This window comes from Brachyistius frenatus, unplaced genomic scaffold, assembly GCF_029030835.1.
Source record: "Brachyistius frenatus isolate BFR_SWC_R1_liver_20210118 unplaced genomic scaffold, ASM2903083v1 Contig_29, whole genome shotgun sequence".
Classification (NCBI taxonomy): domain Eukaryota; kingdom Metazoa; phylum Chordata; class Actinopteri; family Embiotocidae; genus Brachyistius; species Brachyistius frenatus.
The window spans coordinates 2,939,379-2,961,339 of record NW_027210628.1 but is presented as its reverse complement, the minus strand read 5'-3'; the positions used below and the strand labels follow the sequence as shown (position 1 = coordinate 2,961,339).

Here is a 21,961-nt window from a genome sequence, read left to right as displayed (position 1 = left end):
AAACAATATCTGCAAAAGGTTGTGCATTCCAGTTTATTTTATATCAAATTTCCCCTTAATCAAACTCTGATGTACAAATTAAAACTGAGTTTTAACATGCATTACAGAATCCTGCGATGTCAGAAGTGAATTTTCAAAATTGAACAACAGTAAAAACCCGTATAGATGCCAATCCCTTCCCACGCACTTCTACCCATCCCTCCCTGCATCCCAGGATTAAAACAAAAGATTGTTTTGAAGTACTTTTTTTTCTTTTTCTTCTTCTATTATTAAGTAGTTGTGGTGATGATGTAGCAGAGGGCCAAACCTATGAGAGACTCTTGGCTGAATGCAACTCGTGTTGCCGTGGCCGTGTATCACTTGGCACAGACTGCAAAGCAGCTCCCTCAGATGGCACGTAACCAGCCACGGAGAAGGGGCATGTGTTTGTGACAGTAAGTGCTAATGACACCAAATTACACTGCAAACAACACGGGGGAGGGGCGCTGATTTTTTTTTTCAGATTTTTTTTTTTTTCTTTCTATCACACACAGAAAAGACAAACTTCACCACCACTTACTGCCACACATGCAAACGTGCCGGAGAAGCACGACGTGACATTCACATCTAGTGAGATAGCGAGGAAAATGAAGTGATGGAGGGGAGGTGGAGGTGTGTGTGTGTGTGTGTGTGTGTGTGTGTGTGTGTGTGTGTGTGTGTGGGGAAGGGCTACAACTGTCTTCCCTCTCCTCGGGCTGTGAGGGCGCGGAGGAGCCTCAGTGGATTAAGCGCAAATTAAACAGAAAACCATGTTGCAGGATCGCTTCATAGGTCCTCACACTGTAAACATTGACCTGTTAAAGCTGAGAGATAATCTGCTAAGCTAGTTTAGGCTCATGTCTTCACAACATGTGAGTGAAAGTGTGGCTTCCTTAAGACAACCTAGCACTGATCGGTATCTACAAAGTGTCTCCGCCCGAGCGCAGAGTGGAAAAGAAGCAGCATTTTTTTTTTTTTATTTTTTTTTTTTTTACCGTCACTGAAACCCTGTCCTGTCGCCTTGAACCCCGTTTTACTCGGGTCAAACATACACCCCCCCCCCACACACACACACACACACACCCTGCCCCATCCACACACATACATTCCTACAATCCTTTGTCACGACACACAGAGGAAAGTCCCTGTATTAGTTTTTTTTTTTTTTTTTGGGGGGGGGGGGGACGATGGGGATGAAGAAGCCCTGTTGCACTCTAACAGCGAGACTGTATGACCACAGGAGACACTGGTTCGGTGTCACGGGTGGAGCAGACGCCGACACACCTCGTCGGAGATGTGACGGGGGACAGATCGGGAGGTTAAGGCACTTCAAGTCTCCCGATGATTGGGGTAAGGAAAAGGGGGGTGGGAGGGGGTGGTGGTGATGGTAGCGTGGCCGCCGCTCTCCGGTGAAGACTGGAGCTACATTTTGGGTTTAGCTCCTCTGTGTGTGTTTCCAAAGGCAGACACAAGCAAAAGGCAAAGCAAAAAAAAAAAAAAAAAAAAAAAAGCAAAAAGAAAAACACCATCAGAAAAACAGAAATCAAACCTGATAAAGCAGAGGTAACAGTGAGTTCTTTGTGTTTGTGAGCGAAGAGGATGAGTGACACACGCTTGCATGGTTCTTCACAAGTTCTATCATAGTGTGTTTTTTCTTTGTGTGTTTGTGTGTGTGTGTAACCTTGGCACCTAAAAATTAAACATGCTCCTGAGCTCCCCCTCTTTCGGCACTGATGGCCCACCGCCACTGATCTGTGTGCTTCGAGATCAGCTTTTCTTGCATAAGGCTTGAGTCCCTAAAGATCCTCTCAAGTATTCAATCCATCCAGAGTCAAAGAAAAATAAAACGCAGCGATGAAAAGAATAAAAATCCAGCACACGAGGCTGCCTGTCAGCAAGAGGAAGGAGTGGAGGGAGAGTGCTGACCGTGGCACTGCTTCTTTCAGATCTGCTGAGGACCTGGATCTGTCCCGCTTTCTAGGACAGGGCCTCGCCCCCCACACTGCGTCCCCACGGCGACACTGTGGACGCCCGGGGTCGAAGGTTAAGTCACAGGCTTGCTATCTGGGCTTCCGTGTGTCTGCATAAGTGGCACTGCAAAGAGAAGTTGTTAAAAGCAAAAAGAAGAAGAGGACACTAGCGGCGAGGAGGCTCTAGAGGAACTGACCGGTGCTGCTGTACGTAACAATGGACTGGGCTGGACTATAAAGTGCATACTTAAACCCCACCCTCCCTCCCGAGTGCTCGTGTGTGGAGGTGTTCCTGTACAATTGCGCACACGTGTCTGTAAGTTCCCCTAGAGCGGCTAACGTGACCTGCCGCTCTTTGCATGGCTGTGGAGAAGAGCACAGGAGACTTTAAAATATTATCTTACACTGGAAATTACATCTATGGAACAAATCTTTACAATATGAATATGTCTATGTAGATACATTGGCAAATATGAGCGGAAAATTGTTAAAACACAACCCAAACCCATCCTCCACCTTGCTGTCATTCTGAGTGAATGAATGAATAAAAGGATAAACTGAAGTCATCCGTGATTGTGGAAAGTTCTCAGCACTTCCCACCCTGATCAACTCTGCTGCCCTTAATGATAATGCATCATCGCCTTGGCTGGTCTGAAAGGAAGTGATTCATGATTTATTCATAGCTCCTTCGTTGCCCTAGCGACCGAGAGACAAAGAGTTCCGATTGGCTTGTTGTGGAGTCTTAAATGTCCTGACCAATCAGAGGAGGAGCGCAGCCCTTTTTCGATTGGCTGCCCGGAGCCACGCTGCCTCTCCTTCGGAGGAGTCCCACTGGTTGGAGGAGCTACGAGTCTACGTCCTCTAGGTCGCTCTTTGAATCGCCGAGCATCATGGGAGACTCCGACCCCTGTGGCAGAGAAGACGTGCACATTTTAATGAGAGCAGAGACATGGGGTGTTTCTTTGTGAGGGAAGAAAAAAACAAAAAAGATAAAACAAAAAAAGTGATGAAACATCAGGGAGCTCAGCAGTGACAGCAGGATTATAATTTCTGTACAACACACTCATTATCTGCAGCTTTGATGCCAGAACGAGTCTGACAGTCTAGCGCAGTGTGGGCATCTTGACGAGCGCAGCGGGAGCCCGAGAAGAATGGCGCGGTTTCAAATCCACCGCTAATAACAACCGTGGGAGGTACCAAAGTGCCTTTACAGCTCTTTGACAGAAGCCAGTGAGATGATCCATTTTAGTTCCATTCTTCTCGTTTCGGCTGCGTGAGTGTGAAACACCGTGAGTCATTCGAGAGCCCCACTGATCCAAGCAGCAAGCAGGGCTGAGAGCTACCTGTCGGAGGCTGCGGTCGGCGTTTTCATTTGCTGGGCTGCCGTCGGAGCCATTACTGCTGCCAGACTGCTCCTTCTCATTTAACAAAGCCGTGGCATAGGCCAAGGTATCCTGTGGAGTTTAACACAAACACACACGGAGTCACACAAAAGTGAGAACGATGAGAGCACAGGAGGAAAAATAAACACCACGTACAAGTGTGCTTGTGTAGTAGTGATAGTAGAAGTGGAGGAGGTTATATCGTGCTGATATACAGGATTCTTCTGCCTGTGTGTGTGTGTGTGTGTGTGTGTGTGTGTGTGTGTGTGCGTACCTGTGCAGAGATAGTGCGCTGGAAGGTTTTATTGGTGGATGTCTCATTGGAGACGTTGCTCTGTGGAGTCCAGTAATGTTCTGTCATCTGAAGTCAGAGAGAATATGATTCACCGTGAATATACAGCAAGATTTAGAGAATTTAATCAAAGAGCGTGGAACGTGTTCCTCCATGGCAGAGCTCTTCAGCATCAGCAGCAAGCGGGCCAAATAGGGAACGTCACTGGGGGCTCGTGGGCCACGCAGAATATTTTGTCAATGAATGGCTAGAAATAACAGAATAATGTCAATGATTATAGATATATATATCTCTGTGCCCGGAGCGCAACGTAGCGCCTGATGAGTGCAGTTGTGGAGCGGCGCAATTCTGTTGTAGTCAATCACAGCACATGCTGTTGCTGACGCACATACACGGGGTTTCCCTGATCCCCCTTCGTAGCCATGCTTATCCTGTTGCCAAGGTTGCCACATAGATTGTCTACGATACTCCTATTTCTTACACCCTCATATCTCTATGGTTCAGCCGGATTTGCAGCCAATCTCTTGCAGGCTGGAGAAACAATTCAAAAGGGCTCCACCAGTTGAATAGGCCTGTTCTAGTGTGTCCTGGCACCCAAAGGTGGTGTTACCCAACCATGGGTACTTGTACAGTTGCCAGGGAGCGAGTGGAAAGCTGTTGAATTACTCCAGTAATATGAAAACCAGACATTACTGATTGAGTGAACTGTGAACAACACATGTTGCTACTAAAAGTCTGGTGAAATTGTAGTGAGCAGGTAAGAAGAGAAGTTGACACAGTAATGGATAAAAAGCTAAGGAAGTTGGCCGAAAATTTGATAAAGGTTATGGATAAAAGGTTTAATAGATCATCTGCTGAAATCCTTATTCTGTTTCTTTAAGTGGTTGTAGAATAAATGCTAAATTGACCAAACAGAACTAAACACTTGTTTGGAAAGAATATTGTAACATTAAGAACTTTATGAATTAAAATCCCTTCAAACAAACATAATAGGTGGTGTCAATATCAGTGTACTGGAGGTCGTATATACAGGACTGCGAGTAAAAAAGTATAAAATGGGAACGACTGGTTTGGGGCCAAAGTTGTTGAAAATCTTGGCCGTCACTCTTTCAGAAGTAAAAGAAATGCCATAAAAAGCCCCCCAAAACGATTGTCCTGATATAAGTATGTGGTTATTATGAGCCTGCCTTTTTCTGCAGCCACTGCACTGCCCAGCTCCAGTGACCAGACAAGTCCTTGAAGTAATCCTTGGCTGGAGGACACCTGAGGGGGGGAAGTGAGGGGGGAGGTAAAGAGGGTTAGAATTATGTTGCTCACTTAATCTGTTATAACATAATGAACAAATCACCCACAATACGATTTATCTTCCTGCACCACCCTGACCTCTGACCCGTAGATGTACTCACTTCTGAGCTAATGTGACCAGGAACTTCACACACTGGTAGCAGCGTCTGCTGTCCACGTTGTTGCTCTGGTGCATCAAGGCTGGAAGGAAAAAGTGCAGTGTAATTACTTTCAACTGTATCCTACTTATAAGTTTTTTTTTTTTTTTTTTTTTTTTAATACTGTTTTACTCCATTGCTGTCCCAACTGAGAACTATAGAGAAAACATGAAGACATACCTAGCAGGCCTTTCTCTGACTCAAAAGCATACTTGAGTCTCTGGGACTGAAGAGGGTCTTCCGCTACCTGAGGTGAAAGATTGAAAAGCGTTTACACAATAAAGATGTGATAGATCAGCAGATGAAGAGTCACTGGAGACTGTCACTCACCAGTAGCTCCTGCAGCATCTGAAATACGTTCTTCAGTTCATGAGGTGGAGCCGTCTCCAGCTGGGTCTATGAGGCACAACGTATTCAAGCAATTTAAAAACACTCCTCGTCGACTAAATGTGCGACAGCTGCTTTTCGAAGCGTTCTTACTTTGAGTAACTGCAGCACTCCCAGGGAGAAGGGCTCATTACAGTACGAGCAGTAGGTGACCATTTCTATGAGGAGAGACAGCGGGCCTGACAGCTCACGCATGGCGAACATCACCTGGTGGATGAATGAAAGAGAGCATGAGTCCAAGAGCCTCTGACCCTTTTTTTCTTTAATCCAAAAGAAAAAAGTAGCTGGTTTTTGTGTTACCTCTAGAAGGTAAGGTTGTCCCTCTGGAGTAAAGAGAGAGGCCAGGATGTCTGCGTGGAGGGGGAGGAGAAGGGTGGAGGACGGGACGCAGCTCACCCGCAGCTTAAACCCTCCTGGAGCTATGAAGGACAACAAATGAAAGAGATTTAGACTGGGAGCTGGATTGTAGAAAAACACGTGAAATGTGAGAAACCTATTTCAGTGTCTCACCCTGCGTCCTCTGTAGGCTGAGGTCAGAGTGCAGCGTGATGAGAGCCAGGGTGCTGTGGAGGTGAAGAAACTCACGAGCCTGAGCTGGACTCCACCGACGGTTCTGTACAAACACACAGAGGCAACTCTTAATTGACCTTATCCTTGTTGTGGGAAATTTAAAAAAAATGATGGGTGTCAAAAATATGTACAATATTCTTGCAGCTAGAATCAGCTATTTTCAACTGCAAGTCATATTTGAAATCTGTGAAAATGTTCTGTATTATGGTTATTATATACTGTGTATATTATGCTGTTGTACCTGGTTGTTCTGCCTATTTGGCCCCAACAGGAAGATGAGCATCCGACGATAAGCTGAGTGTTTCAACAGCAACTGACAAGGACCGCAACCCTGAGAGGGTGAACAGGAACAGAAAAACACTCAGGAAATCACCGTAGTCATTTCAGTGACTAATTTATACCTTAAGATGTGCAGACTTACCCTCTGAGCGAAGTTACTGAAGAGGTTGAAGTACTGTGCGCAGTTTTTCACATTCTCAGGAACGTCTTTGTCCAACAAGGAGAGCAGGGCGTCGATCAAATTGTCCACTCCCGGGTCTCCGAAGTGAAGCGCGCTCTCCAGAGTCTTTTCGAGGATGGATGCGACCACCAGCCTCACCTCTCTTACACTGCACTCCAACAGACAAACCCTGAGAAGGAGAGATCATAATAACCAATATCAGTGAATGGAGATGAAGATTTACAATATGTGATGATGAATAAACATGCTGATATATATGAGAGAGGATTAAGCTGAACAAGAGAAGGGCCAAAAAACCCACATTTTTAGTGTAATGTTGTTGTGCTGGCAGCTTCGGCCTTGAGACGCGCAGATGAGTGCGACACTCTGTACCTCCTTTCCAGTGGGAAGGGGCATGCGGTATGTTATTTCACCGTGTCCAGAGAGTTGAATGTTCATTGATTAGAATGAGGGACCACTGCTGGGAGCTGCTACGCCTGAAGTATCGCATATCACTGGGACAGCTACAAAAATTCTGCAGTGATTAAACTCTGTCCAAAGCTCTGCAAAAGCCCCCCTGCGCACACACAGTGAATCCACGCCTGACGTTTCAAGAACTGCAAAAGAGCTGAAGTGATTGGCCTTTGACGTTTTAGCCATTTGAGCAGCGGCATTACTACTACACCATCTTACAAATCTAAACCTTTGCTGCAGCAAATAAGAGACACAAATCTCACCTATATGATCATATATCTGGTTAGACAACACAATGTGACAGTGTGTGAGGTGATCCGTTTTCTAACGAGCACTGACCTGGTGATTTCTCGTCCCTCCGGTCCCACCAGGTACTGGACCATCCACTGGCATGCCTCGCTGCTCTTCGTCAACAACACCTCCACTGTCGCCATCCACTCCTCTGTGTCCACGCTGCACGGGAAACACACAAAACACAGAGATAATGATTCACTTCATGAGGGACATATTTAGACTGGACACACATGGACAAAACAAGACTTTATAATCCCACACCGAGGAAACTCAAACATGAAGGAAGCTCAGTAAAAGAAAAAAAAATATATAATAGAAATACAAAAAATATATACACACACAAAAAGGATATATGCACTAAAACACTAAAATCATTGGGCCTCATTCACTAAACGTTCTTAAGAAGACATTTCTTCTTAAACCCCGCTTACGCAGTTTTTATGAAGATTCTGTCATTCACCAATGTTTTCTTATTTGGGATTTCTTCTTGGGTAAGAACAAAATCTACGCACACTCAGGAGCACACTTAGACCCCTCTGGGTGCTGAAATGTTTGTGCCAACTAATTGGTTAATGTGTTTTCTTCAATTCAACAGTTGTATGATATTATAGTATTACATCTACAATTATATTTTCTTTATAATTCATAATTTTAATAAGTTAAAATTGTATTTGACTTCTACAGTGTGATACTTAATAAAATACAATTAATCTCAAGAAGGAAACACGGCACTAAAAAAATCAAGGAGGTTTCCTTGTATTTTTACTTTTTGTTTCCAGGTTTGTAACCAGCGTTGAGGCTGTCTGTGTCAGTGTTTTGGCCGTTCTGGATCTAACATTAGACGTGGGGCAGGTCAACGGGATCGAGGTGACGGGGGTGATCGAGGTGATCTGGGTGAAGGTCTGGAGGTGCTGCTGCAGGACAGTCTTGGTTTTGCGCCGTTCTCCTGACACAGCAATAATCACATACATCTGTTTTTGTTTAAAATTTGACATCCAGTACTTAACGTTGCACTATTAAATATGACAGCGCTTTTTCTGTTCACTTCCTGCAGCAGCGTCTCCGCTTCAGAACTGCTGAAGTTGTTCTTCATCATGGAGTCCGCTGCTCCACCGGCATTATTTACGTTTCTCTCAACTCCTCCATCACTTTCTGTGACTCCGTGTGCACACGGTACTGCAGTGTCATGCCCTTTTATGACATTGGCAGGGCATTTACTTGCTAATTAGGAACAACTGGCTCGTGCTTTCAACTTACGAAGACCGATTCATCGAGATAAAAACACAGGTGCGAACAAATCGGGGGTTTAACAACGCGTCGTGAATCTGACGTAGACTTTTTCTTAAGAACAAATTTAGGGAAATTATTAAGAAGATACTGTTGAATGGAGCCCATTGATGTATGCATGTGTTTACTTACCGCAGTTTCTTTTTGGTGTGCAGGTAGGTGTGGAAGAGAAATTGAACAGCCAGCTGGAGACTCTCTTTGGCCATAGGCTGGTAGTCTGGATGCTTCAGCTTTGTCTGCATAAAGACATGCAGGTTTTTACAACAGTTTTGGTGATCATACTGTATAGGCTTTTCTGTACATTTGTGTGTAGAGTAGTAATACTGCCAGTTCTAGTTTAATGATTTTGTTTTACATCCCCAATCACAATGTTTGAATAATAACCATGTGTTTATTTGACTAAGGCAAAAAGTGAGTTAAAAAAATATGATGGATCTTCTAGAAAAATGGATCACACAATATTCCACACATCTTAGTCATATTGTAAAATCACAGATTTCTCTAATTACAGTTACTATACAAAGCTGGACTTAAGATAACGTGACGCATTAAAAGAAGAAAAGTATAAATTCTTCATAAATGTAAATAAGAACCATAACAAGAATTAAGAAAATAAGTCAGATCAAGGATTCTACTTGCATCTACCTAAAAAACGTTCAGCACAAAAAAGTAAAATATCATGATGCACAAGTGACTAAATGAAGCTCAGCGTTACTGTGTGGTTCTAGATTGTATTCATATGTATAAACAGTGAACGGACACGTACGGCATTGACTGAGGCCAAGGAGAGGGTGAAGTTGAAGTAGTCGCTGTTGTAGACGTCTCTGTTCCTCATGAACTTCAGATTCTCATCTCTCACCATCTGCACCAAACACAAACACAAACGCAGACGTCAGACGACTCTGAATGTTTGAAACGATTCTCCCAGAACAAAATGTGAAGCTGACGTAAAGACGGACTTTGGCTTCTGCGTTATAGGTCATCTCGATGCCACCTCACCTGATAGATGCTGGCCGGCATCTTCTCCACAAACAGGCCCTTCTTCTCCCCCTTGCGGACCAGGCGGGTGAGGAGGGTGAGACGGTCGTTGTTGGCTCTTGGAGGGCGAGGAGAGGACTGTGGGGAAACGTCAGGAGAGGACGGGGCGGACCTGGGAAGTACAGAGACGACACGGCTGTTTGATAAGAGCTGCTGCACCGGGGCTGATCCTGAAGGCTCTTCTTGAAATGACCTTTATGCATAAATAAATACATGTTTTCCTCCAGGAATTACATGTAAACATGCGTTTGATAGCTGTGACGTTTCAGTCTCATGTATTAAACTGGTTTTGAATAAGATATTAAACAGGAACAGTCAGATACAGTGCATCACCTCCTGCACCATTATTTTGCTCGTCTGTGGAACAGAAGACATGATCATTAATAAAATGAGAGTGTTTATGAGGTGTTTATATTATACGAGGAAACCTGACTCACAGTGTAAGGTCCTCAGCCTCCTGCCTCATGATGCTGACTCTGCTCTTTTTAGGCAGCACAGGTGAGTTCTGGTCACTGATCTTCTGATAAAACAGCATGTAGGCGTTCCAGTACCTCCTCCGTACATCAGGGTACGGGTTGGCTGCAGAAATCAAGGTAACGTCAGTGTGTGCCTAATGAGAACTGACAGATACACACACACACATCAGTTAATGTGCGTTACTTACACTGGTCATAGACTTTGGGACGGTACTCTCCACCGAAACACTCGTACTCCAGAGTTTCATCGTTCATATCAAACTCCTCCACCACGTTGTCATTGAACTTGTACCAACGTCCTCGAGCGCTGCCGCTATGAGACAAACAAAGATGGAAGGAGGGCAGAGGAGGAGTTTGAGAAAAATAGAAAGATTTATGAATAGGGCTGTAATAAACAAGATTAACTGTGATACAAATAATTCACATGAACAATTAAAATGTCTTTTTCTGTTAATTTTACTTTCCCTCCAGCTTTTTGCTGCAAATCTGACAAATCACATCCTCCAAGTTGGCGGGTTCTCCTTTTTTATCTTTCATCTTACAACTAAACTGTTCCCACAGCAGCTCTGTAGTGTTTGGCTTTGAAACTATATCTTCAATGTGCATGCCCATAGATGCTCTTCAAATAGAGTGAAGTAAAGCCTATAGAGCCTTGAGAGAAACAGTAGGTGCCACTAATTCTCCAATAATGTGCCATTAAACCACAGCAAGCACACCGCAAACGGCAGAAAATAACGTGGAAAAAGGGATGGAGATATTCTTCCAGCGTTTTTTTATAGAGATGAAAGGAAACTATTCAAATGATTGTTATACAAAGTGACTGCAAACGGGTGATTATTCAATAATTTTGCTGAGTCTATCTATTCATTAAACTTCCCTAAGCGTGAGCTTTGATATTATAGCAACAACACAAAAACTAAAAAAGCTTCCAAGCATGCAGATAACAGAAAACAGGATGTTTACGCTCACAAGATTTCTACTGTACCCTCACAAACCTGTGGAATATGACAATATAGTTAGAAAAGCTATGAGTGCGCATCACACTGGACTATAACATAGAGCACAGCTGATCAACCTACTGTGGAGCAGGTTCTCCACCAGATCATAGTGTCCACCTGCACCCATCCAGCCTGTCCGATGAATGGTTTTTGTGGAGGAATAAACTCACACAGATCTCTACCTGACACAAAGGATAACTAACCAAGAAGCAGCGCCTGAATATGTCTTATTTCCTGGAAAGAGATCAGCATCCTGAGAACAAACTTTCTTTGTTGTAATCTTAAGCGGGAAGAAGGAACAAGTGAGCGAGCGAGAGCGGAGTGCCAAATACGAGCTTCTGTGGTTTCTTTACGTTCCGCCTCTCCACCGAGCATTCCTGCCTTCCAGAGCCAGACATCTGGAGACGCTTACAAACGAAACCAGGAGCCCACACAAAGTCTGATGCTGCATTCATGCGCCCCGAGGAGGTCTTCTAAAATTCTGCCTGGAAAACTAAAGCAACGGATTAATGTGCTCCACTAATCGCTGGTTTTGTGCCTCTTACGTAAAGTAGGAACGAGAGCAGGAAAACTTTGCAGCACAAAAACTGTAAATGTTTCTGATTTCCAGAGAAAATCATTGTTTAAAGTAGGAAGGAGAGAAGAACTTCAGTGTCTCTTACCGTCTATCTTTAATGAAGGAGTAGTAGTGCCCGGCGTGCGCCTGACCACTGTGGACGACGACTCCCACCAGCTCATAGTTCTCAGAAATCGTGACTTTCTTCCTGGGTGACCCTCCTGAGGTCCCATCGCCTCTCCCCTCACCTCCCTCCCCGCTGCAGTCCTGACGAGCCATCCCAGAGACGGTGTAGGGTTCCATGTTCAGCACCCAGGGGAACTGTGCACCAAACACATAATTCATTCTGGGACTTGTAACAAAAACAGGAAGTACGTTCCATGAAGCAGAGTGATGTGATTTTGGGATTAAAACCCTTCATACCCTGATCTGCTCGTCGTATTTGATGGAGCGTCCACTTTCCCAGTCGAAGCCGAAGCGCATGAGGTGAATGCAGAGAACACTGGGCAGGGATTTGATGCAGGTCCTCTTCACTGTGGTCCTCTGTGCAGATGAAACCAACACACACACACACACACCCGTAAGTCCAACTGATGTCAGCGCAGTAGAGTAAAAGCATGCGGAGCGGTATACAGACCTTCTCCTTGCACTTCTCACAGTAGTAGGCGTTGCTGCCCTCGAGCACTTCTCCTCTGACAAACTGGTCCAATGAGATCTCCAGACTCTGACAGGAAGTCACGCCGAGGTTCAACGCCATGAAAGTCTCTTCACGCTCGTATCTGTGGAAGAAAAAAGATCAAAAGATCAACCATTGTGTGGGAGGACAAAAAAAAAAATCAGTGAAATCTTGTAAAGTAATAATTGTGGCTCACCGGTGAGGACAGTCTTTACAAATCTTCTGGTCGGAGAAGATTCCCTGAAACGTGTTTTTGAAGATCTGTTCTCGACCCATTTTCTGGTGGAGAGAAGTTTCATCAATAATCACGTCATCAAACTTCACTGACGTAAGTACTCAGCTGGTGAAGATAGTGTTTTTGTTTACCTTGAGATGCTCATCAAGCTGGTCCACCAAGCTGGTGAAGAACTCGTAGGCATCCTGCTGTTCTCTTACATACAGCTCCTTGTTCCACATCTTGAAGATCTGCAACAGACACAAAAGTTAGGAATATTTCTGCAGACCAGACGGTCACACTGTGACAGGAGATAATTCTTCACAGCAGGAAACTGATGTTTATCTGATGTGTTCTTTCTTCGATCATACTGTATTGTTAAAACAGTGAGACATGTCAACAAGCGTGAACGTTTCACTGGAAAAACCTTATGAATGTGTTTCATGGACCTTGAAGGCATAATGTGAAAACAGACAGAACAATACAATCAGTGATCAGCAATCCTAATAAGCACACAGACAAAGAACGGTCTATGATTTTTATCTCCTCCATGTTGTAAAATTCTGTGATCTGCCTGAGAGATGGGCGTTATGGCCCGAAAATAATGTCATAGTCATATTCTTGACAATGTGACAAAATACTGCAAAACATATTATTAATTTCTAGAAGATACAATTACAACAAAACAAGTGTTATAGTTTCATATGTCAGCATACATTTTGCCTTCAAATATTGAGTAAAAGCAACATATATCTATGGTATGTTGTACAGCTGATCTTTTGTAACCAAACCACATTACTGAAGTTGCTCCCCTTTTTGGAACTAACTTATCCACTGGAGCTGCTGCCAGCCATGTTTGTTGCTGCTGTGTTTAAGTAATTATACCAAATGTTAAACCTTTAGGCTGCACAATGGTCATGATGCAAACAAGTTGGAATATTGCCATCATCACGATTTTTTTTTTTTTTTTTTTAAATCATAGAAATTATATCCCTTATCTGCAGACTTGTGAAATAATGCTTGTGCACTCACCTTTTGAGTACATTACAATTAAAGAACACTGGTCTCCTCTCTTTCTAGATGATTTAACTGTGATGAGTCTGTTACCTTCCAGAAGTTCTCGGGTATGTAGTACTGCAGTTTGCTCTCCATCAGGTGACCAAACAAAGACTGGACCTGATAGAAGACACTCTCCTCTGGCTGGTCTGTGTCGTCCTCGATGGAGAGAAAAGCCTTAAAGCAAACACAGATAATGTCTTCAGTGACACTGGTTTCACACATTTGAAACAGGGTCCGCATTCAAAGGCCAGATTCCCTCTGGTAGACAGCACATAGGAAACCGTGCGTACCTCTGGAAGGCCCGGCTGCATGTAGAGCTGCTGGAACACAGCGTTCATGTAACATGTGGCTCCACCGTTCTTCAACCCAACAAACCCAGAGACTGACCGGCTCTCTACTGGGGGTAGATACTGTCGGGGAGACGGACAGTTACATCGCAGCCAAAACTATTATTCAAACTACAAGTGACAAAAAAAAACCCTGTGTCAGTGTCTTACATCGAACTCCTTGCAGAGGGAAGGATCGGACTGGTGGTGCATGGACAGTAACTCTTTGATGATGAGCTGTAGGTTTGAGAGAGAGCTGTCTCCCAGCATCACCAGCACCTCGTAGGCTGCCAGTCTGCTGCTGGCTGTGCTGCACCTGCTCAGATATGCAGGGGATTAAGTACTACTGTCAATATGAACTACAAACAGATGGTGCTTTGTCCACGACTCTAAACACAAAAGGCTTTCACAAGAAATGTCAAAAACATACTTAAAATGATCTACAAAAATTTTAGGGAAAAATCAGCTCACTTGAGAGAAATTAAATGTAAAAAATAAACAGGAAACACATTCATACTTTGGGTGGAAGTCGTGGCTGGGTGCCGGTGAAGGTGTCGGGTTGGAACTGTTGATGATGATGCGCGAGGCTCGAAACAAGAAGTCATCCAACAACTGCTGGATGAGAGATGGACCTGAGGAAGGAGTTACACATCGCCACATTACACTTAACTCTTTTATAAATCTCCTAAATGTGTTTAATGGGTGAAGATATGTATGCACGGATACTTGTGTGCGCTCACCAAGATGTTCTTTCTCATTGCCGCACAGTGAGAGCAAGGTCTTAATGAGTCTGAGGTGCCCTGCCAGGAGGATGTTGTCCGCCTCGCTGGTCTCCATCTCGGAGCTCCAGCTGGGCTCAAAGTTGTCGAGCCAAGAGATCTCATCCTCCAGCATTGTGGCTGCGCTCACTTTTACCACCTCCATCTCTGACGCTAGCAGGTGAAGCGGAGAATACAACAGAGAAAAAGAAAGCAATGAGAAGCATAACAACTGTTTTTACATCTGGATCAATACTTCATATCCAGATGTAAATGATAGAAGTGACTTACTTGTTAGGTCATCCAGAAGCTGACATCTTAGGTCAAAGTACTCGGTGCACTGAGACAGCAACCTGAGAAAGATGCGCAACATCTATGAGCTGTCTGCAGAAGTTTCAGGAGGTTTTTTTTTAAAGGCTTTTGTCTCTTGCTGATTTACCTCTGGTTGACTCCTCTCATGACAGATGTGGGACTCCACAACGGCAGCTGAGCAGTGAGAACGACTGACAGGAGGAACAAGTTTGGTTTCTGGACTTCAGGGAAGGCGGAAGTGTCAGACTGGCTCAAAGTGTACAGCTGATCACACGCCACACGGCGGATCTAACAAACGAGGAAACAGAGAAAAGATAAGTGAACACACTGCAGCGTCAGCGATGTGTTTCTTTTGTGCAGTCTGTTGGGAGTGTTGTTTACCTCTCCGCTGGGAGAACCCAGCAGAACATCAATAATGAAATCACTGACGGAGGGAAGGTTGTAAAAAGAGCCTGTAGAGAGAAACCAAGAACAGGATTTAATATCTGTTGGGCTGCAGTATTAAGCCACTGCATGAATCACTGATGGCAATGTGTGTCTGTGCTCCTGTGTGAGTCTTACACAGCTGCTGACAGCGTAACTGCAGACAGGTGACCAGCAGCGACAAAGCCTCGCGCGCGATGATGGCATCTTTGATGGAGACGCTCTGCTGTCTGACACATATTCCTGCATGCAACGCTGTTGGCGTGGACTCGCCCTCGCTGCTGGAGCTGCAGTTACTTCCTGTAAACACACAGAACCTTCGTTTCATTTCTGTAGGTTTTGTTTTAAGCAGGCGATGGTCACACATCAGGAATGAAGCTGCACAGGATGATTACCACACCTAACATGTAGAGAATATTAAAAGTTGTGGAGAAAGAAAAGAAGCAGCACACAGACAAAGAAAAGAGTTCAGGATGTGTTTTCTTACCAGTACTGCTGACTCTGGTGCGGACTCCCTGTGGCAGAAGTGAACTGTGGTTCTCTCTGATTGGCTGCGAGCTGCCAACAAGATCCAATCGGCCTGCCGCGGCCGCCCAGGTCAGACGCATGAAACAGGCCACGGTGGAGGTGAAGTCACCCACCTCCATGGTCTAGAAAAGAGACAGCAAATGTAGCACTTGGAAATATTCTTACAGGAAACAGTTCGATCGGGAGAGTGTTTGTCCTCGGTACCTGAATGGCGACACGAGCAGCAGGTATGATCTCCTCCACTCTTATAGAGGAGCGCTCAGACAGAGACATCTGTCTGTAGGAGGACTTCTCCGGAGTCCCGCAGAGGGACAGCTGTCGCCCGGCCCGTCCGGCGTTACGGAACGGACGGGACGACAGTGCCTCGCCATCCCTGATGACATCATCATCCAGCGCTGCGGGCATGCTCTGACCAACCAGCAGGAACCTGAAAAGACAGACAGTTGAGTATGAAAGTCTGGCTTTGTTTATGACAGAATATGCACCCCTGTGTGTGTTTGAGAAATGTCTTGCACCTGGCCAACTGAAGACAGATTGAGTAGACCCCTTGTCTGGTCTCGTAGTCCACTTCTGATGGGATGGAATCTCTCTGCATGACATTCACCACCAGACTACAGAGGCATCACAGACAAACACCATTATCAAGACTGAAAACAAAAAGAAGCTGCGAGGCATTTTGAACTGAAGCATATGTGTCCGAGTATCTAATGTAGCTTCACAAGTCTGCTGACACTTCCCACAGTGGATCAAAGCAAACGGAGGATGGTGACAAATCTTTTCTGTTAACAGCTGGCTGTTACCTCAGGCCTCCTGCTTTCAGGAAGTTCTCACAGAAGGACTTGCTGCTGGTTTTGGCCATCTCATCATCAGATGTGGGCATGAGCTTTGAACTCAACACCTAACACACAAAGAGGAGGCATGGAAACAGGTGTCAGGCTGCTCATCGACCTTAGGGTTTGAAAATCTGTGTGAAATATGGGAAATTTATGTTTGTGTGTGCATGTGTACCTCGAGGTTGTACAGCACTCTGAATGTAGACATGCCGGGGGCAGAAGACCTGAAAAGGGACTCTAAGATGGATGCAGCGCTGGGCTGATGCTGCTGCTTGGAGGACATAGATGGAGAACGAGAGCCTGATCCTGGGCCGAGGGTGAACAGCGTCTTCTGTAGAATGAGAATTAGAAAATAACTGAGGCAGAGAAAGGTTAAGGTGAGAATGAATGAACAAGAGAATGAGGGAAACTCCTATAGCCTTATCGTAAACCTGAAGATGAATTTATAAGGTTATATTTAAACCGGGGGCTGCACATAAGAACATAGAAGCAGAAATAGAGAGTTCACCATTCTGCAATATCTGCTTGATGTTAGAGCCTTAAAAAGACAGTTTGAGGTACCTGGTGGCTCCAGACGCTGGATTCTTTGGGAACAAAGTTGTCGAGAGCATCCTGCACTTCAGGATCTGTTGGAATCAGCAGCAGCAGCTTCCTCACACGGAGCGTGATCCTGGAGATTCAAAAAATAAGTTAAAACATGAAAAAAGAGGCCAATGCCACCGTGTTACATTGCACTTATAAAAGATGGTGATAAATAGATTAATTGTGAAATATTAATGATTTTAATATTTATGTAAAACAACTTTTCCGAGATAAACATGCCCAATTCTCGCAACAAAGTGAAAGTCTACACTTTGACATTGTGTTGTTTTTATATACAGACAGATGGCATCACAATGACATCCCTGATGATATAATTTCCCAATGGACCAACTATACAATATATTTTATTCTTATTGTCAACAAGGTGATTGTAAGATAACAAACACCATCTCACCTGCACTCATCAAGGTTAGCCAGCTGGTAAAGCATCTCAAACACATTACACACCAAAGCCATCACCACTCCAGGCAGGGACTTCTCCTGGAGACAGAAAAACATGCTCATCAGAAGAAGTGTCAGCCTCAGTGTGTCCACAGTCTCTCACTTCATGTCTGAGATGTTACCTGCTCCAAGGCGTAGGCGGAGTTGAAGACGGCAGAGCTGGAGCTACTGGAGGCGGAGGCTGACGACTCGGAGCTGCCAGAGGGAGTGCCGGTGCCAGAGCTCTTCACAGTCAGGCTCTGCTCATCATTGAAGCCGAGCTGGGACAGCAGCTTCTGGTCCCGATTCATGGTCAGCTAGCAAATGGTGGAAGGTCAGCGAAGGGACGGAGCGAGAAGGAAAAAACAAAACTGAGACTGTGCAAGACCACACAACAGATGAAGTAGGCCAACAAAGAGGTGGCGGCACCCGGCCCACGAGTAAGTACTCGGGGGACAAAAATGATTGGAAATGAAGTACAACAAAGAACACAGAGTGATTAACACTTACCACACTATCATTAGCAAAGATCTGGACATTATCCACTGGACAGCTCAAGTGCTCGGCTATCTTCCACCGGATGCTTCCTATCGTCTCATTACTGTGGGTCTGCAGAGACACGGAGACAGAGACACACACACACAGTCAGAGGAGCTATTTCCTCTAAGGACATGAACTCTACACGAGGCACTTACGAAAAGTCGTACAAACCTCTAAGGTGAAAGTGTCTTTGGTTGACTCGTAGGTGATGTGAAGAGTAACAGGGTGTCCGTTGAATGAGGCCCCGTGAGGTAGAATAGTGCGAGGAACCGAGTACATATCCTGCACAGATACACACAAAAATATGACGTTACACTTTTCTTTTCTTTAAAATAACTGACTGACAATAAACTACAAAAATTATGGAGCAGTTATTTTCCATGACTGTCCGAGTCCTTTAATCTCATATAAATGGACAACAATACCCTACCTCTATAGTGATGACGTAGCGTTCAGCCAATAGCAGCAGTCTTTCAATTATCACCAGCTTAGTGGATCTGGACATCAACATACACAGAAGCGTTTGAACAACACTAAAATTAATTTACACTCAAAATCATGTGTTTAGTGTTGTTAGTGGTAGTAGTGAGGTACACAATTACTTGAACACAAATATGTTTTAATAGGTTTAGTAACGATGTTCTTACCCAAACCCCCCTCTGTACCTGGATGGTGATTGTACAGATGTGGCCACAGTCGGCATGGCAGTGGCCGTGAGCATCTTGGTTGCCCTAGTAACAGCGTGTGTCAAAGTGGGCCCACCTAGGGCCGAACTGGCTGCCTGAGAAAAGGAAACAGAAATGTGCTGCAGGTTGTTGATTTGTGTGAAATGGCTGAATCAGATTCGTGACGCAGTCGACAGCTTACCTCTAATCGTTTGTAGCAATCAGCAATGAACTTCTTGTGCAAAGACACAGAATCCTGTAGATAGAGTTAATACTGCATGTGATTTCAAAAAGGAGCCACAACACAGAGATTCAAGTAAATACCTTAAAACCTGAATACCAGTTATATACACGTATTCTTCTTTCTTGTTCTCTAACCTACTTAACACAGTGTACAGTACACATTCATAACAAAATGACTCTGAATCAAACAAGCAGTGACATTGATATTCATAGTAGTATGTGCCCACATGTACACTGACCTTCTTCATCTTGGGATTGAGGTTGGTGTAGCTGTATGTGATAATGAGCTGGATTGCTTCATTGGCTATCTCTTCATCAGGGGTTTCCATGGCGATGCGCCAGATAAAATCCATACCTGCCAGGTCAAGGCGCTCCACACACTGAAATCAGACCGTAGGACATTAAATCTAACTTTCAAGAAGATATTTTCAGTGATTAACTGTGTGCACAGGTTGTAAACAATAAAATGCACAGAGAGGGAGAGAGGACTGACCAGCTGAGTTCCCTGGCGTTTCAGACGATGGTCACACAGATTCACATTCTCAAAGAACGTCTTGAACAGGTTGAAACCTGCGACACACATAAAACATATTAACTGCTGGATCAAATACATTTTCATGAACTATGTCTGAAATGCTGCGCGTCAGTAGTTCATCTCTTGGTGGAGGAGCTCACCATTCATGGTGATCTCATAGGGCTCCAGTTTTAAGATCTTCTCCTTGAAGAGCTGCTGCTGAACATCACTCTCGAGGTCATGCTGTCCTTTGGTGAACCACTCAAAACACAACTGCACACATGGAAACACGCTGGGTTAAGCTTAATTTAACTACATTTTGGATGCAGAAGTTGGGCATTTTCTATTATTTGGTTAATAAAGAGCTGCTGTTGCAGGCATACAGTTTTGTTAACATTAAAATCACCAATTTTGCTCTCGTCAAAGTTTGTATCACCCGAACCGAACCCTACACTTTCAGAGTGCATAGTTGCTTATGTTTCCCTGAGCTTCCAGGATTAGCATGGGAGGCAGAGCCTTTAGTTATCAGGCTCCTCTCCTGTGGAACCAGCTCCCAGCCTGGGTTTGGGAGGCAGACGCACTTAAAACATCTTTTTTTACAAAGCTTACATTAGAGGCCTGAATGCTGAAAGGACCTTGGACCTTTCTTTTTTTGTGTTTGTTTGCACTTTTCTGCTGTACATTTTCCTTGACATTGGTATTTGAATGTGTTTTTTTGTTCTTTTTTGTGCTTGTCAAGTGTATTGGGACCATGCTATTGGGACTTTGCACTCAGAAACATTAAATTGAACTGGATGATTGATCTGCTTAAGGTGCAGGGAGTTGAGCCGGGGACTCAGCTGATGAGAGCATTTTGACCCACTTGGCCATCAGGTCGTCCCAAAATATCTCACACTCTTCCTTATCAACACACTACTTAATTGAATTTAATTCACAAGACGACACAAAATTTTGAATTGATTATTTCTAAGATCTCATCATAAAAACCCTGCATAACATGCTTTTTCACTTGTTTTACTGTCTGTTTTTGTATCTGCTTTAAACACTGCTTTAAAAGACAGAGCCGACTGAGGCTGAATGGCTACTGTTTGCTGCGCTCCTGCCTGCGTTCCTCCGGAGCGGTCATCCAGAGAAAGGCGCTTGCAAATGACAAACGGGAAAAGGACACGGTTCCATTTGCATTAACCGTTTTCCTACCTCACGGTCCAGTTCACAAACATCTGGCCCCGACACGAGGCACTCCCAGAGCTCCTTGGCTCGGTTCCACACCAGGTACAGGCTGGCCTCCTGGAGGAAGAAGGCCAGGAAGCGCAGGTGGCAGTCCAGATACTGAACAGGGATGGAGAGAGAGACATGTGTCATCTTTACCTTCAAAAACAAGCACTGTCAACAGGGAACACTCATCTCTTCAAGTCTGATTACTTCCAGTGCAAATCTGCTACCAGCTCAGGTAAAACTAAATATTACTCATATCACTGTCTAATTATGAATCAATCAGTTTTAGGAGTTGTAATAGAGCTCCTTCGAAGCAGAATAATACAATACAATATAATGGGAATTTTTGTTTTAAATTAAACAGATATAGTCCTGAAATTAAATGAAGACAAAAAGATTATGAGAGAAAATCTGACAAAGACAAACCTCCTGATAGGTGTACCGTCCATCCACCAGGGTTGAGCCAGAGAGGCCGTTATTACCCGCAGCCGTCACGGCGAGCCGATGGCAGCACACGAGGGATCCCGTGATCAGTTTGACAATCTCAAAGTTCTTCTTCAAGTCCTGGATGATGCTCTGTGGGGAGGCAGGGAGAGATTACCATGACAGCACTGTATGTACAGCAGACTGTCAGATAGTGTGTGTGTGAGTGTGTGTGGTACCTTGTCTTGTTTCTGATAGGTCTGCTTGATGAAAGAGCGGGTGATCTCGTGCAGCTGACGGAGAGCAGGAACGACCCAGACTGACTGAGGATTGCTCTGCTGAGAAGCCTATTGACACACACACACACACACATACACACACACACACACATATATATATCAGATAATTATATTTGCTGTATGACATTGAGCACACAAACACGTGCTACAAAAATAGAGGCCTGTGATGGTCTTTAAAAATCACTTTTTATTTTCTGTCATCACAGACTCACTATATTTGTGGGAAGGGATTTTAGGAAAGACAGAAAAAAAAATCAGAGCCAGGGATGTGAAGCACTCAAGTTTAA

The 21,961-nt window shown here is 44.4% G+C and overlaps 1 protein-coding gene across 4 annotated transcripts in view; it reads right to left on the bottom strand.

The window, feature by feature from the left end:
- Positions 1-17: 17 nt before the first annotated feature.
- Positions 18-21,961, bottom strand: part of usp24 (ubiquitin specific peptidase 24) — a 34,547-nt gene continuing 12,603 nt past the window's right edge. Inside the window, exons 16-66 of one of the 4 annotated variants that reach the window (XM_069699168.1) lie at positions 21,615-21,722; positions 21,379-21,528; positions 20,935-21,066; positions 19,899-20,010; positions 19,717-19,793; positions 19,463-19,603; positions 19,183-19,236; positions 18,963-19,096; positions 18,746-18,812; positions 18,487-18,597; positions 18,286-18,384; positions 17,919-18,092; positions 17,750-17,835; positions 17,314-17,422; positions 16,928-17,083; positions 16,720-16,817; positions 16,435-16,530; positions 16,124-16,346; positions 15,879-16,041; positions 15,530-15,691; positions 15,350-15,420; positions 15,096-15,256; positions 14,948-15,009; positions 14,639-14,830; positions 14,416-14,530; positions 14,070-14,217; positions 13,863-13,982; positions 13,621-13,746; positions 12,666-12,764; positions 12,496-12,578; positions 12,261-12,402; positions 12,047-12,166; positions 11,730-11,944; positions 10,258-10,382; positions 10,031-10,172; positions 9,555-9,705; positions 9,322-9,417; positions 8,688-8,791; positions 7,314-7,427; positions 6,483-6,690; positions 6,303-6,392; positions 6,002-6,104; positions 5,792-5,910; positions 5,585-5,698; positions 5,435-5,500; positions 5,285-5,351; positions 5,069-5,147; positions 4,850-4,925; positions 3,645-3,731; positions 3,332-3,442; positions 18-2,895 (exon numbers count right to left, since the gene is read on the bottom strand). In XM_069699168.1, coding sequence (XP_069555269.1) covers positions 2,833-2,895; positions 3,332-3,442; positions 3,645-3,731; positions 4,850-4,925; positions 5,069-5,147; positions 5,285-5,351; positions 5,435-5,500; positions 5,585-5,698; positions 5,792-5,910; positions 6,002-6,104; positions 6,303-6,392; positions 6,483-6,690; positions 7,314-7,427; positions 8,688-8,791; positions 9,322-9,417; positions 9,555-9,705; positions 10,031-10,172; positions 10,258-10,382; positions 11,730-11,944; positions 12,047-12,166; positions 12,261-12,402; positions 12,496-12,578; positions 12,666-12,764; positions 13,621-13,746; positions 13,863-13,982; positions 14,070-14,217; positions 14,416-14,530; positions 14,639-14,830; positions 14,948-15,009; positions 15,096-15,256; positions 15,350-15,420; positions 15,530-15,691; positions 15,879-16,041; positions 16,124-16,346; positions 16,435-16,530; positions 16,720-16,817; positions 16,928-17,083; positions 17,314-17,422; positions 17,750-17,835; positions 17,919-18,092; positions 18,286-18,384; positions 18,487-18,597; positions 18,746-18,812; positions 18,963-19,096; positions 19,183-19,236; positions 19,463-19,603; positions 19,717-19,793; positions 19,899-20,010; positions 20,935-21,066; positions 21,379-21,528; positions 21,615-21,722 — 6,021 coding nt within the window. In that variant the 3' untranslated portion in view covers positions 18-2,832. The remainder of the gene's footprint in view (positions 2,896-3,331; positions 3,443-3,644; positions 3,732-4,849; positions 4,926-5,068; positions 5,148-5,284; positions 5,352-5,434; positions 5,501-5,584; positions 5,699-5,791; positions 5,911-6,001; positions 6,105-6,302; positions 6,393-6,482; positions 6,691-7,313; positions 7,428-8,687; positions 8,792-9,321; positions 9,418-9,554; positions 9,706-10,030; positions 10,173-10,257; positions 10,383-11,729; positions 11,945-12,046; positions 12,167-12,260; positions 12,403-12,495; positions 12,579-12,665; positions 12,765-13,620; positions 13,747-13,862; positions 13,983-14,069; positions 14,218-14,415; positions 14,531-14,638; positions 14,831-14,947; positions 15,010-15,095; positions 15,257-15,349; positions 15,421-15,529; positions 15,692-15,878; positions 16,042-16,123; positions 16,347-16,434; positions 16,531-16,719; positions 16,818-16,927; positions 17,084-17,313; positions 17,423-17,749; positions 17,836-17,918; positions 18,093-18,285; positions 18,385-18,486; positions 18,598-18,745; positions 18,813-18,962; positions 19,097-19,182; positions 19,237-19,462; positions 19,604-19,716; positions 19,794-19,898; positions 20,011-20,934; positions 21,067-21,378; positions 21,529-21,614; positions 21,723-21,961) is intronic. The other 3 variants (XM_069699169.1, XM_069699171.1, XM_069699172.1) reach the window with 3 other exon arrangements.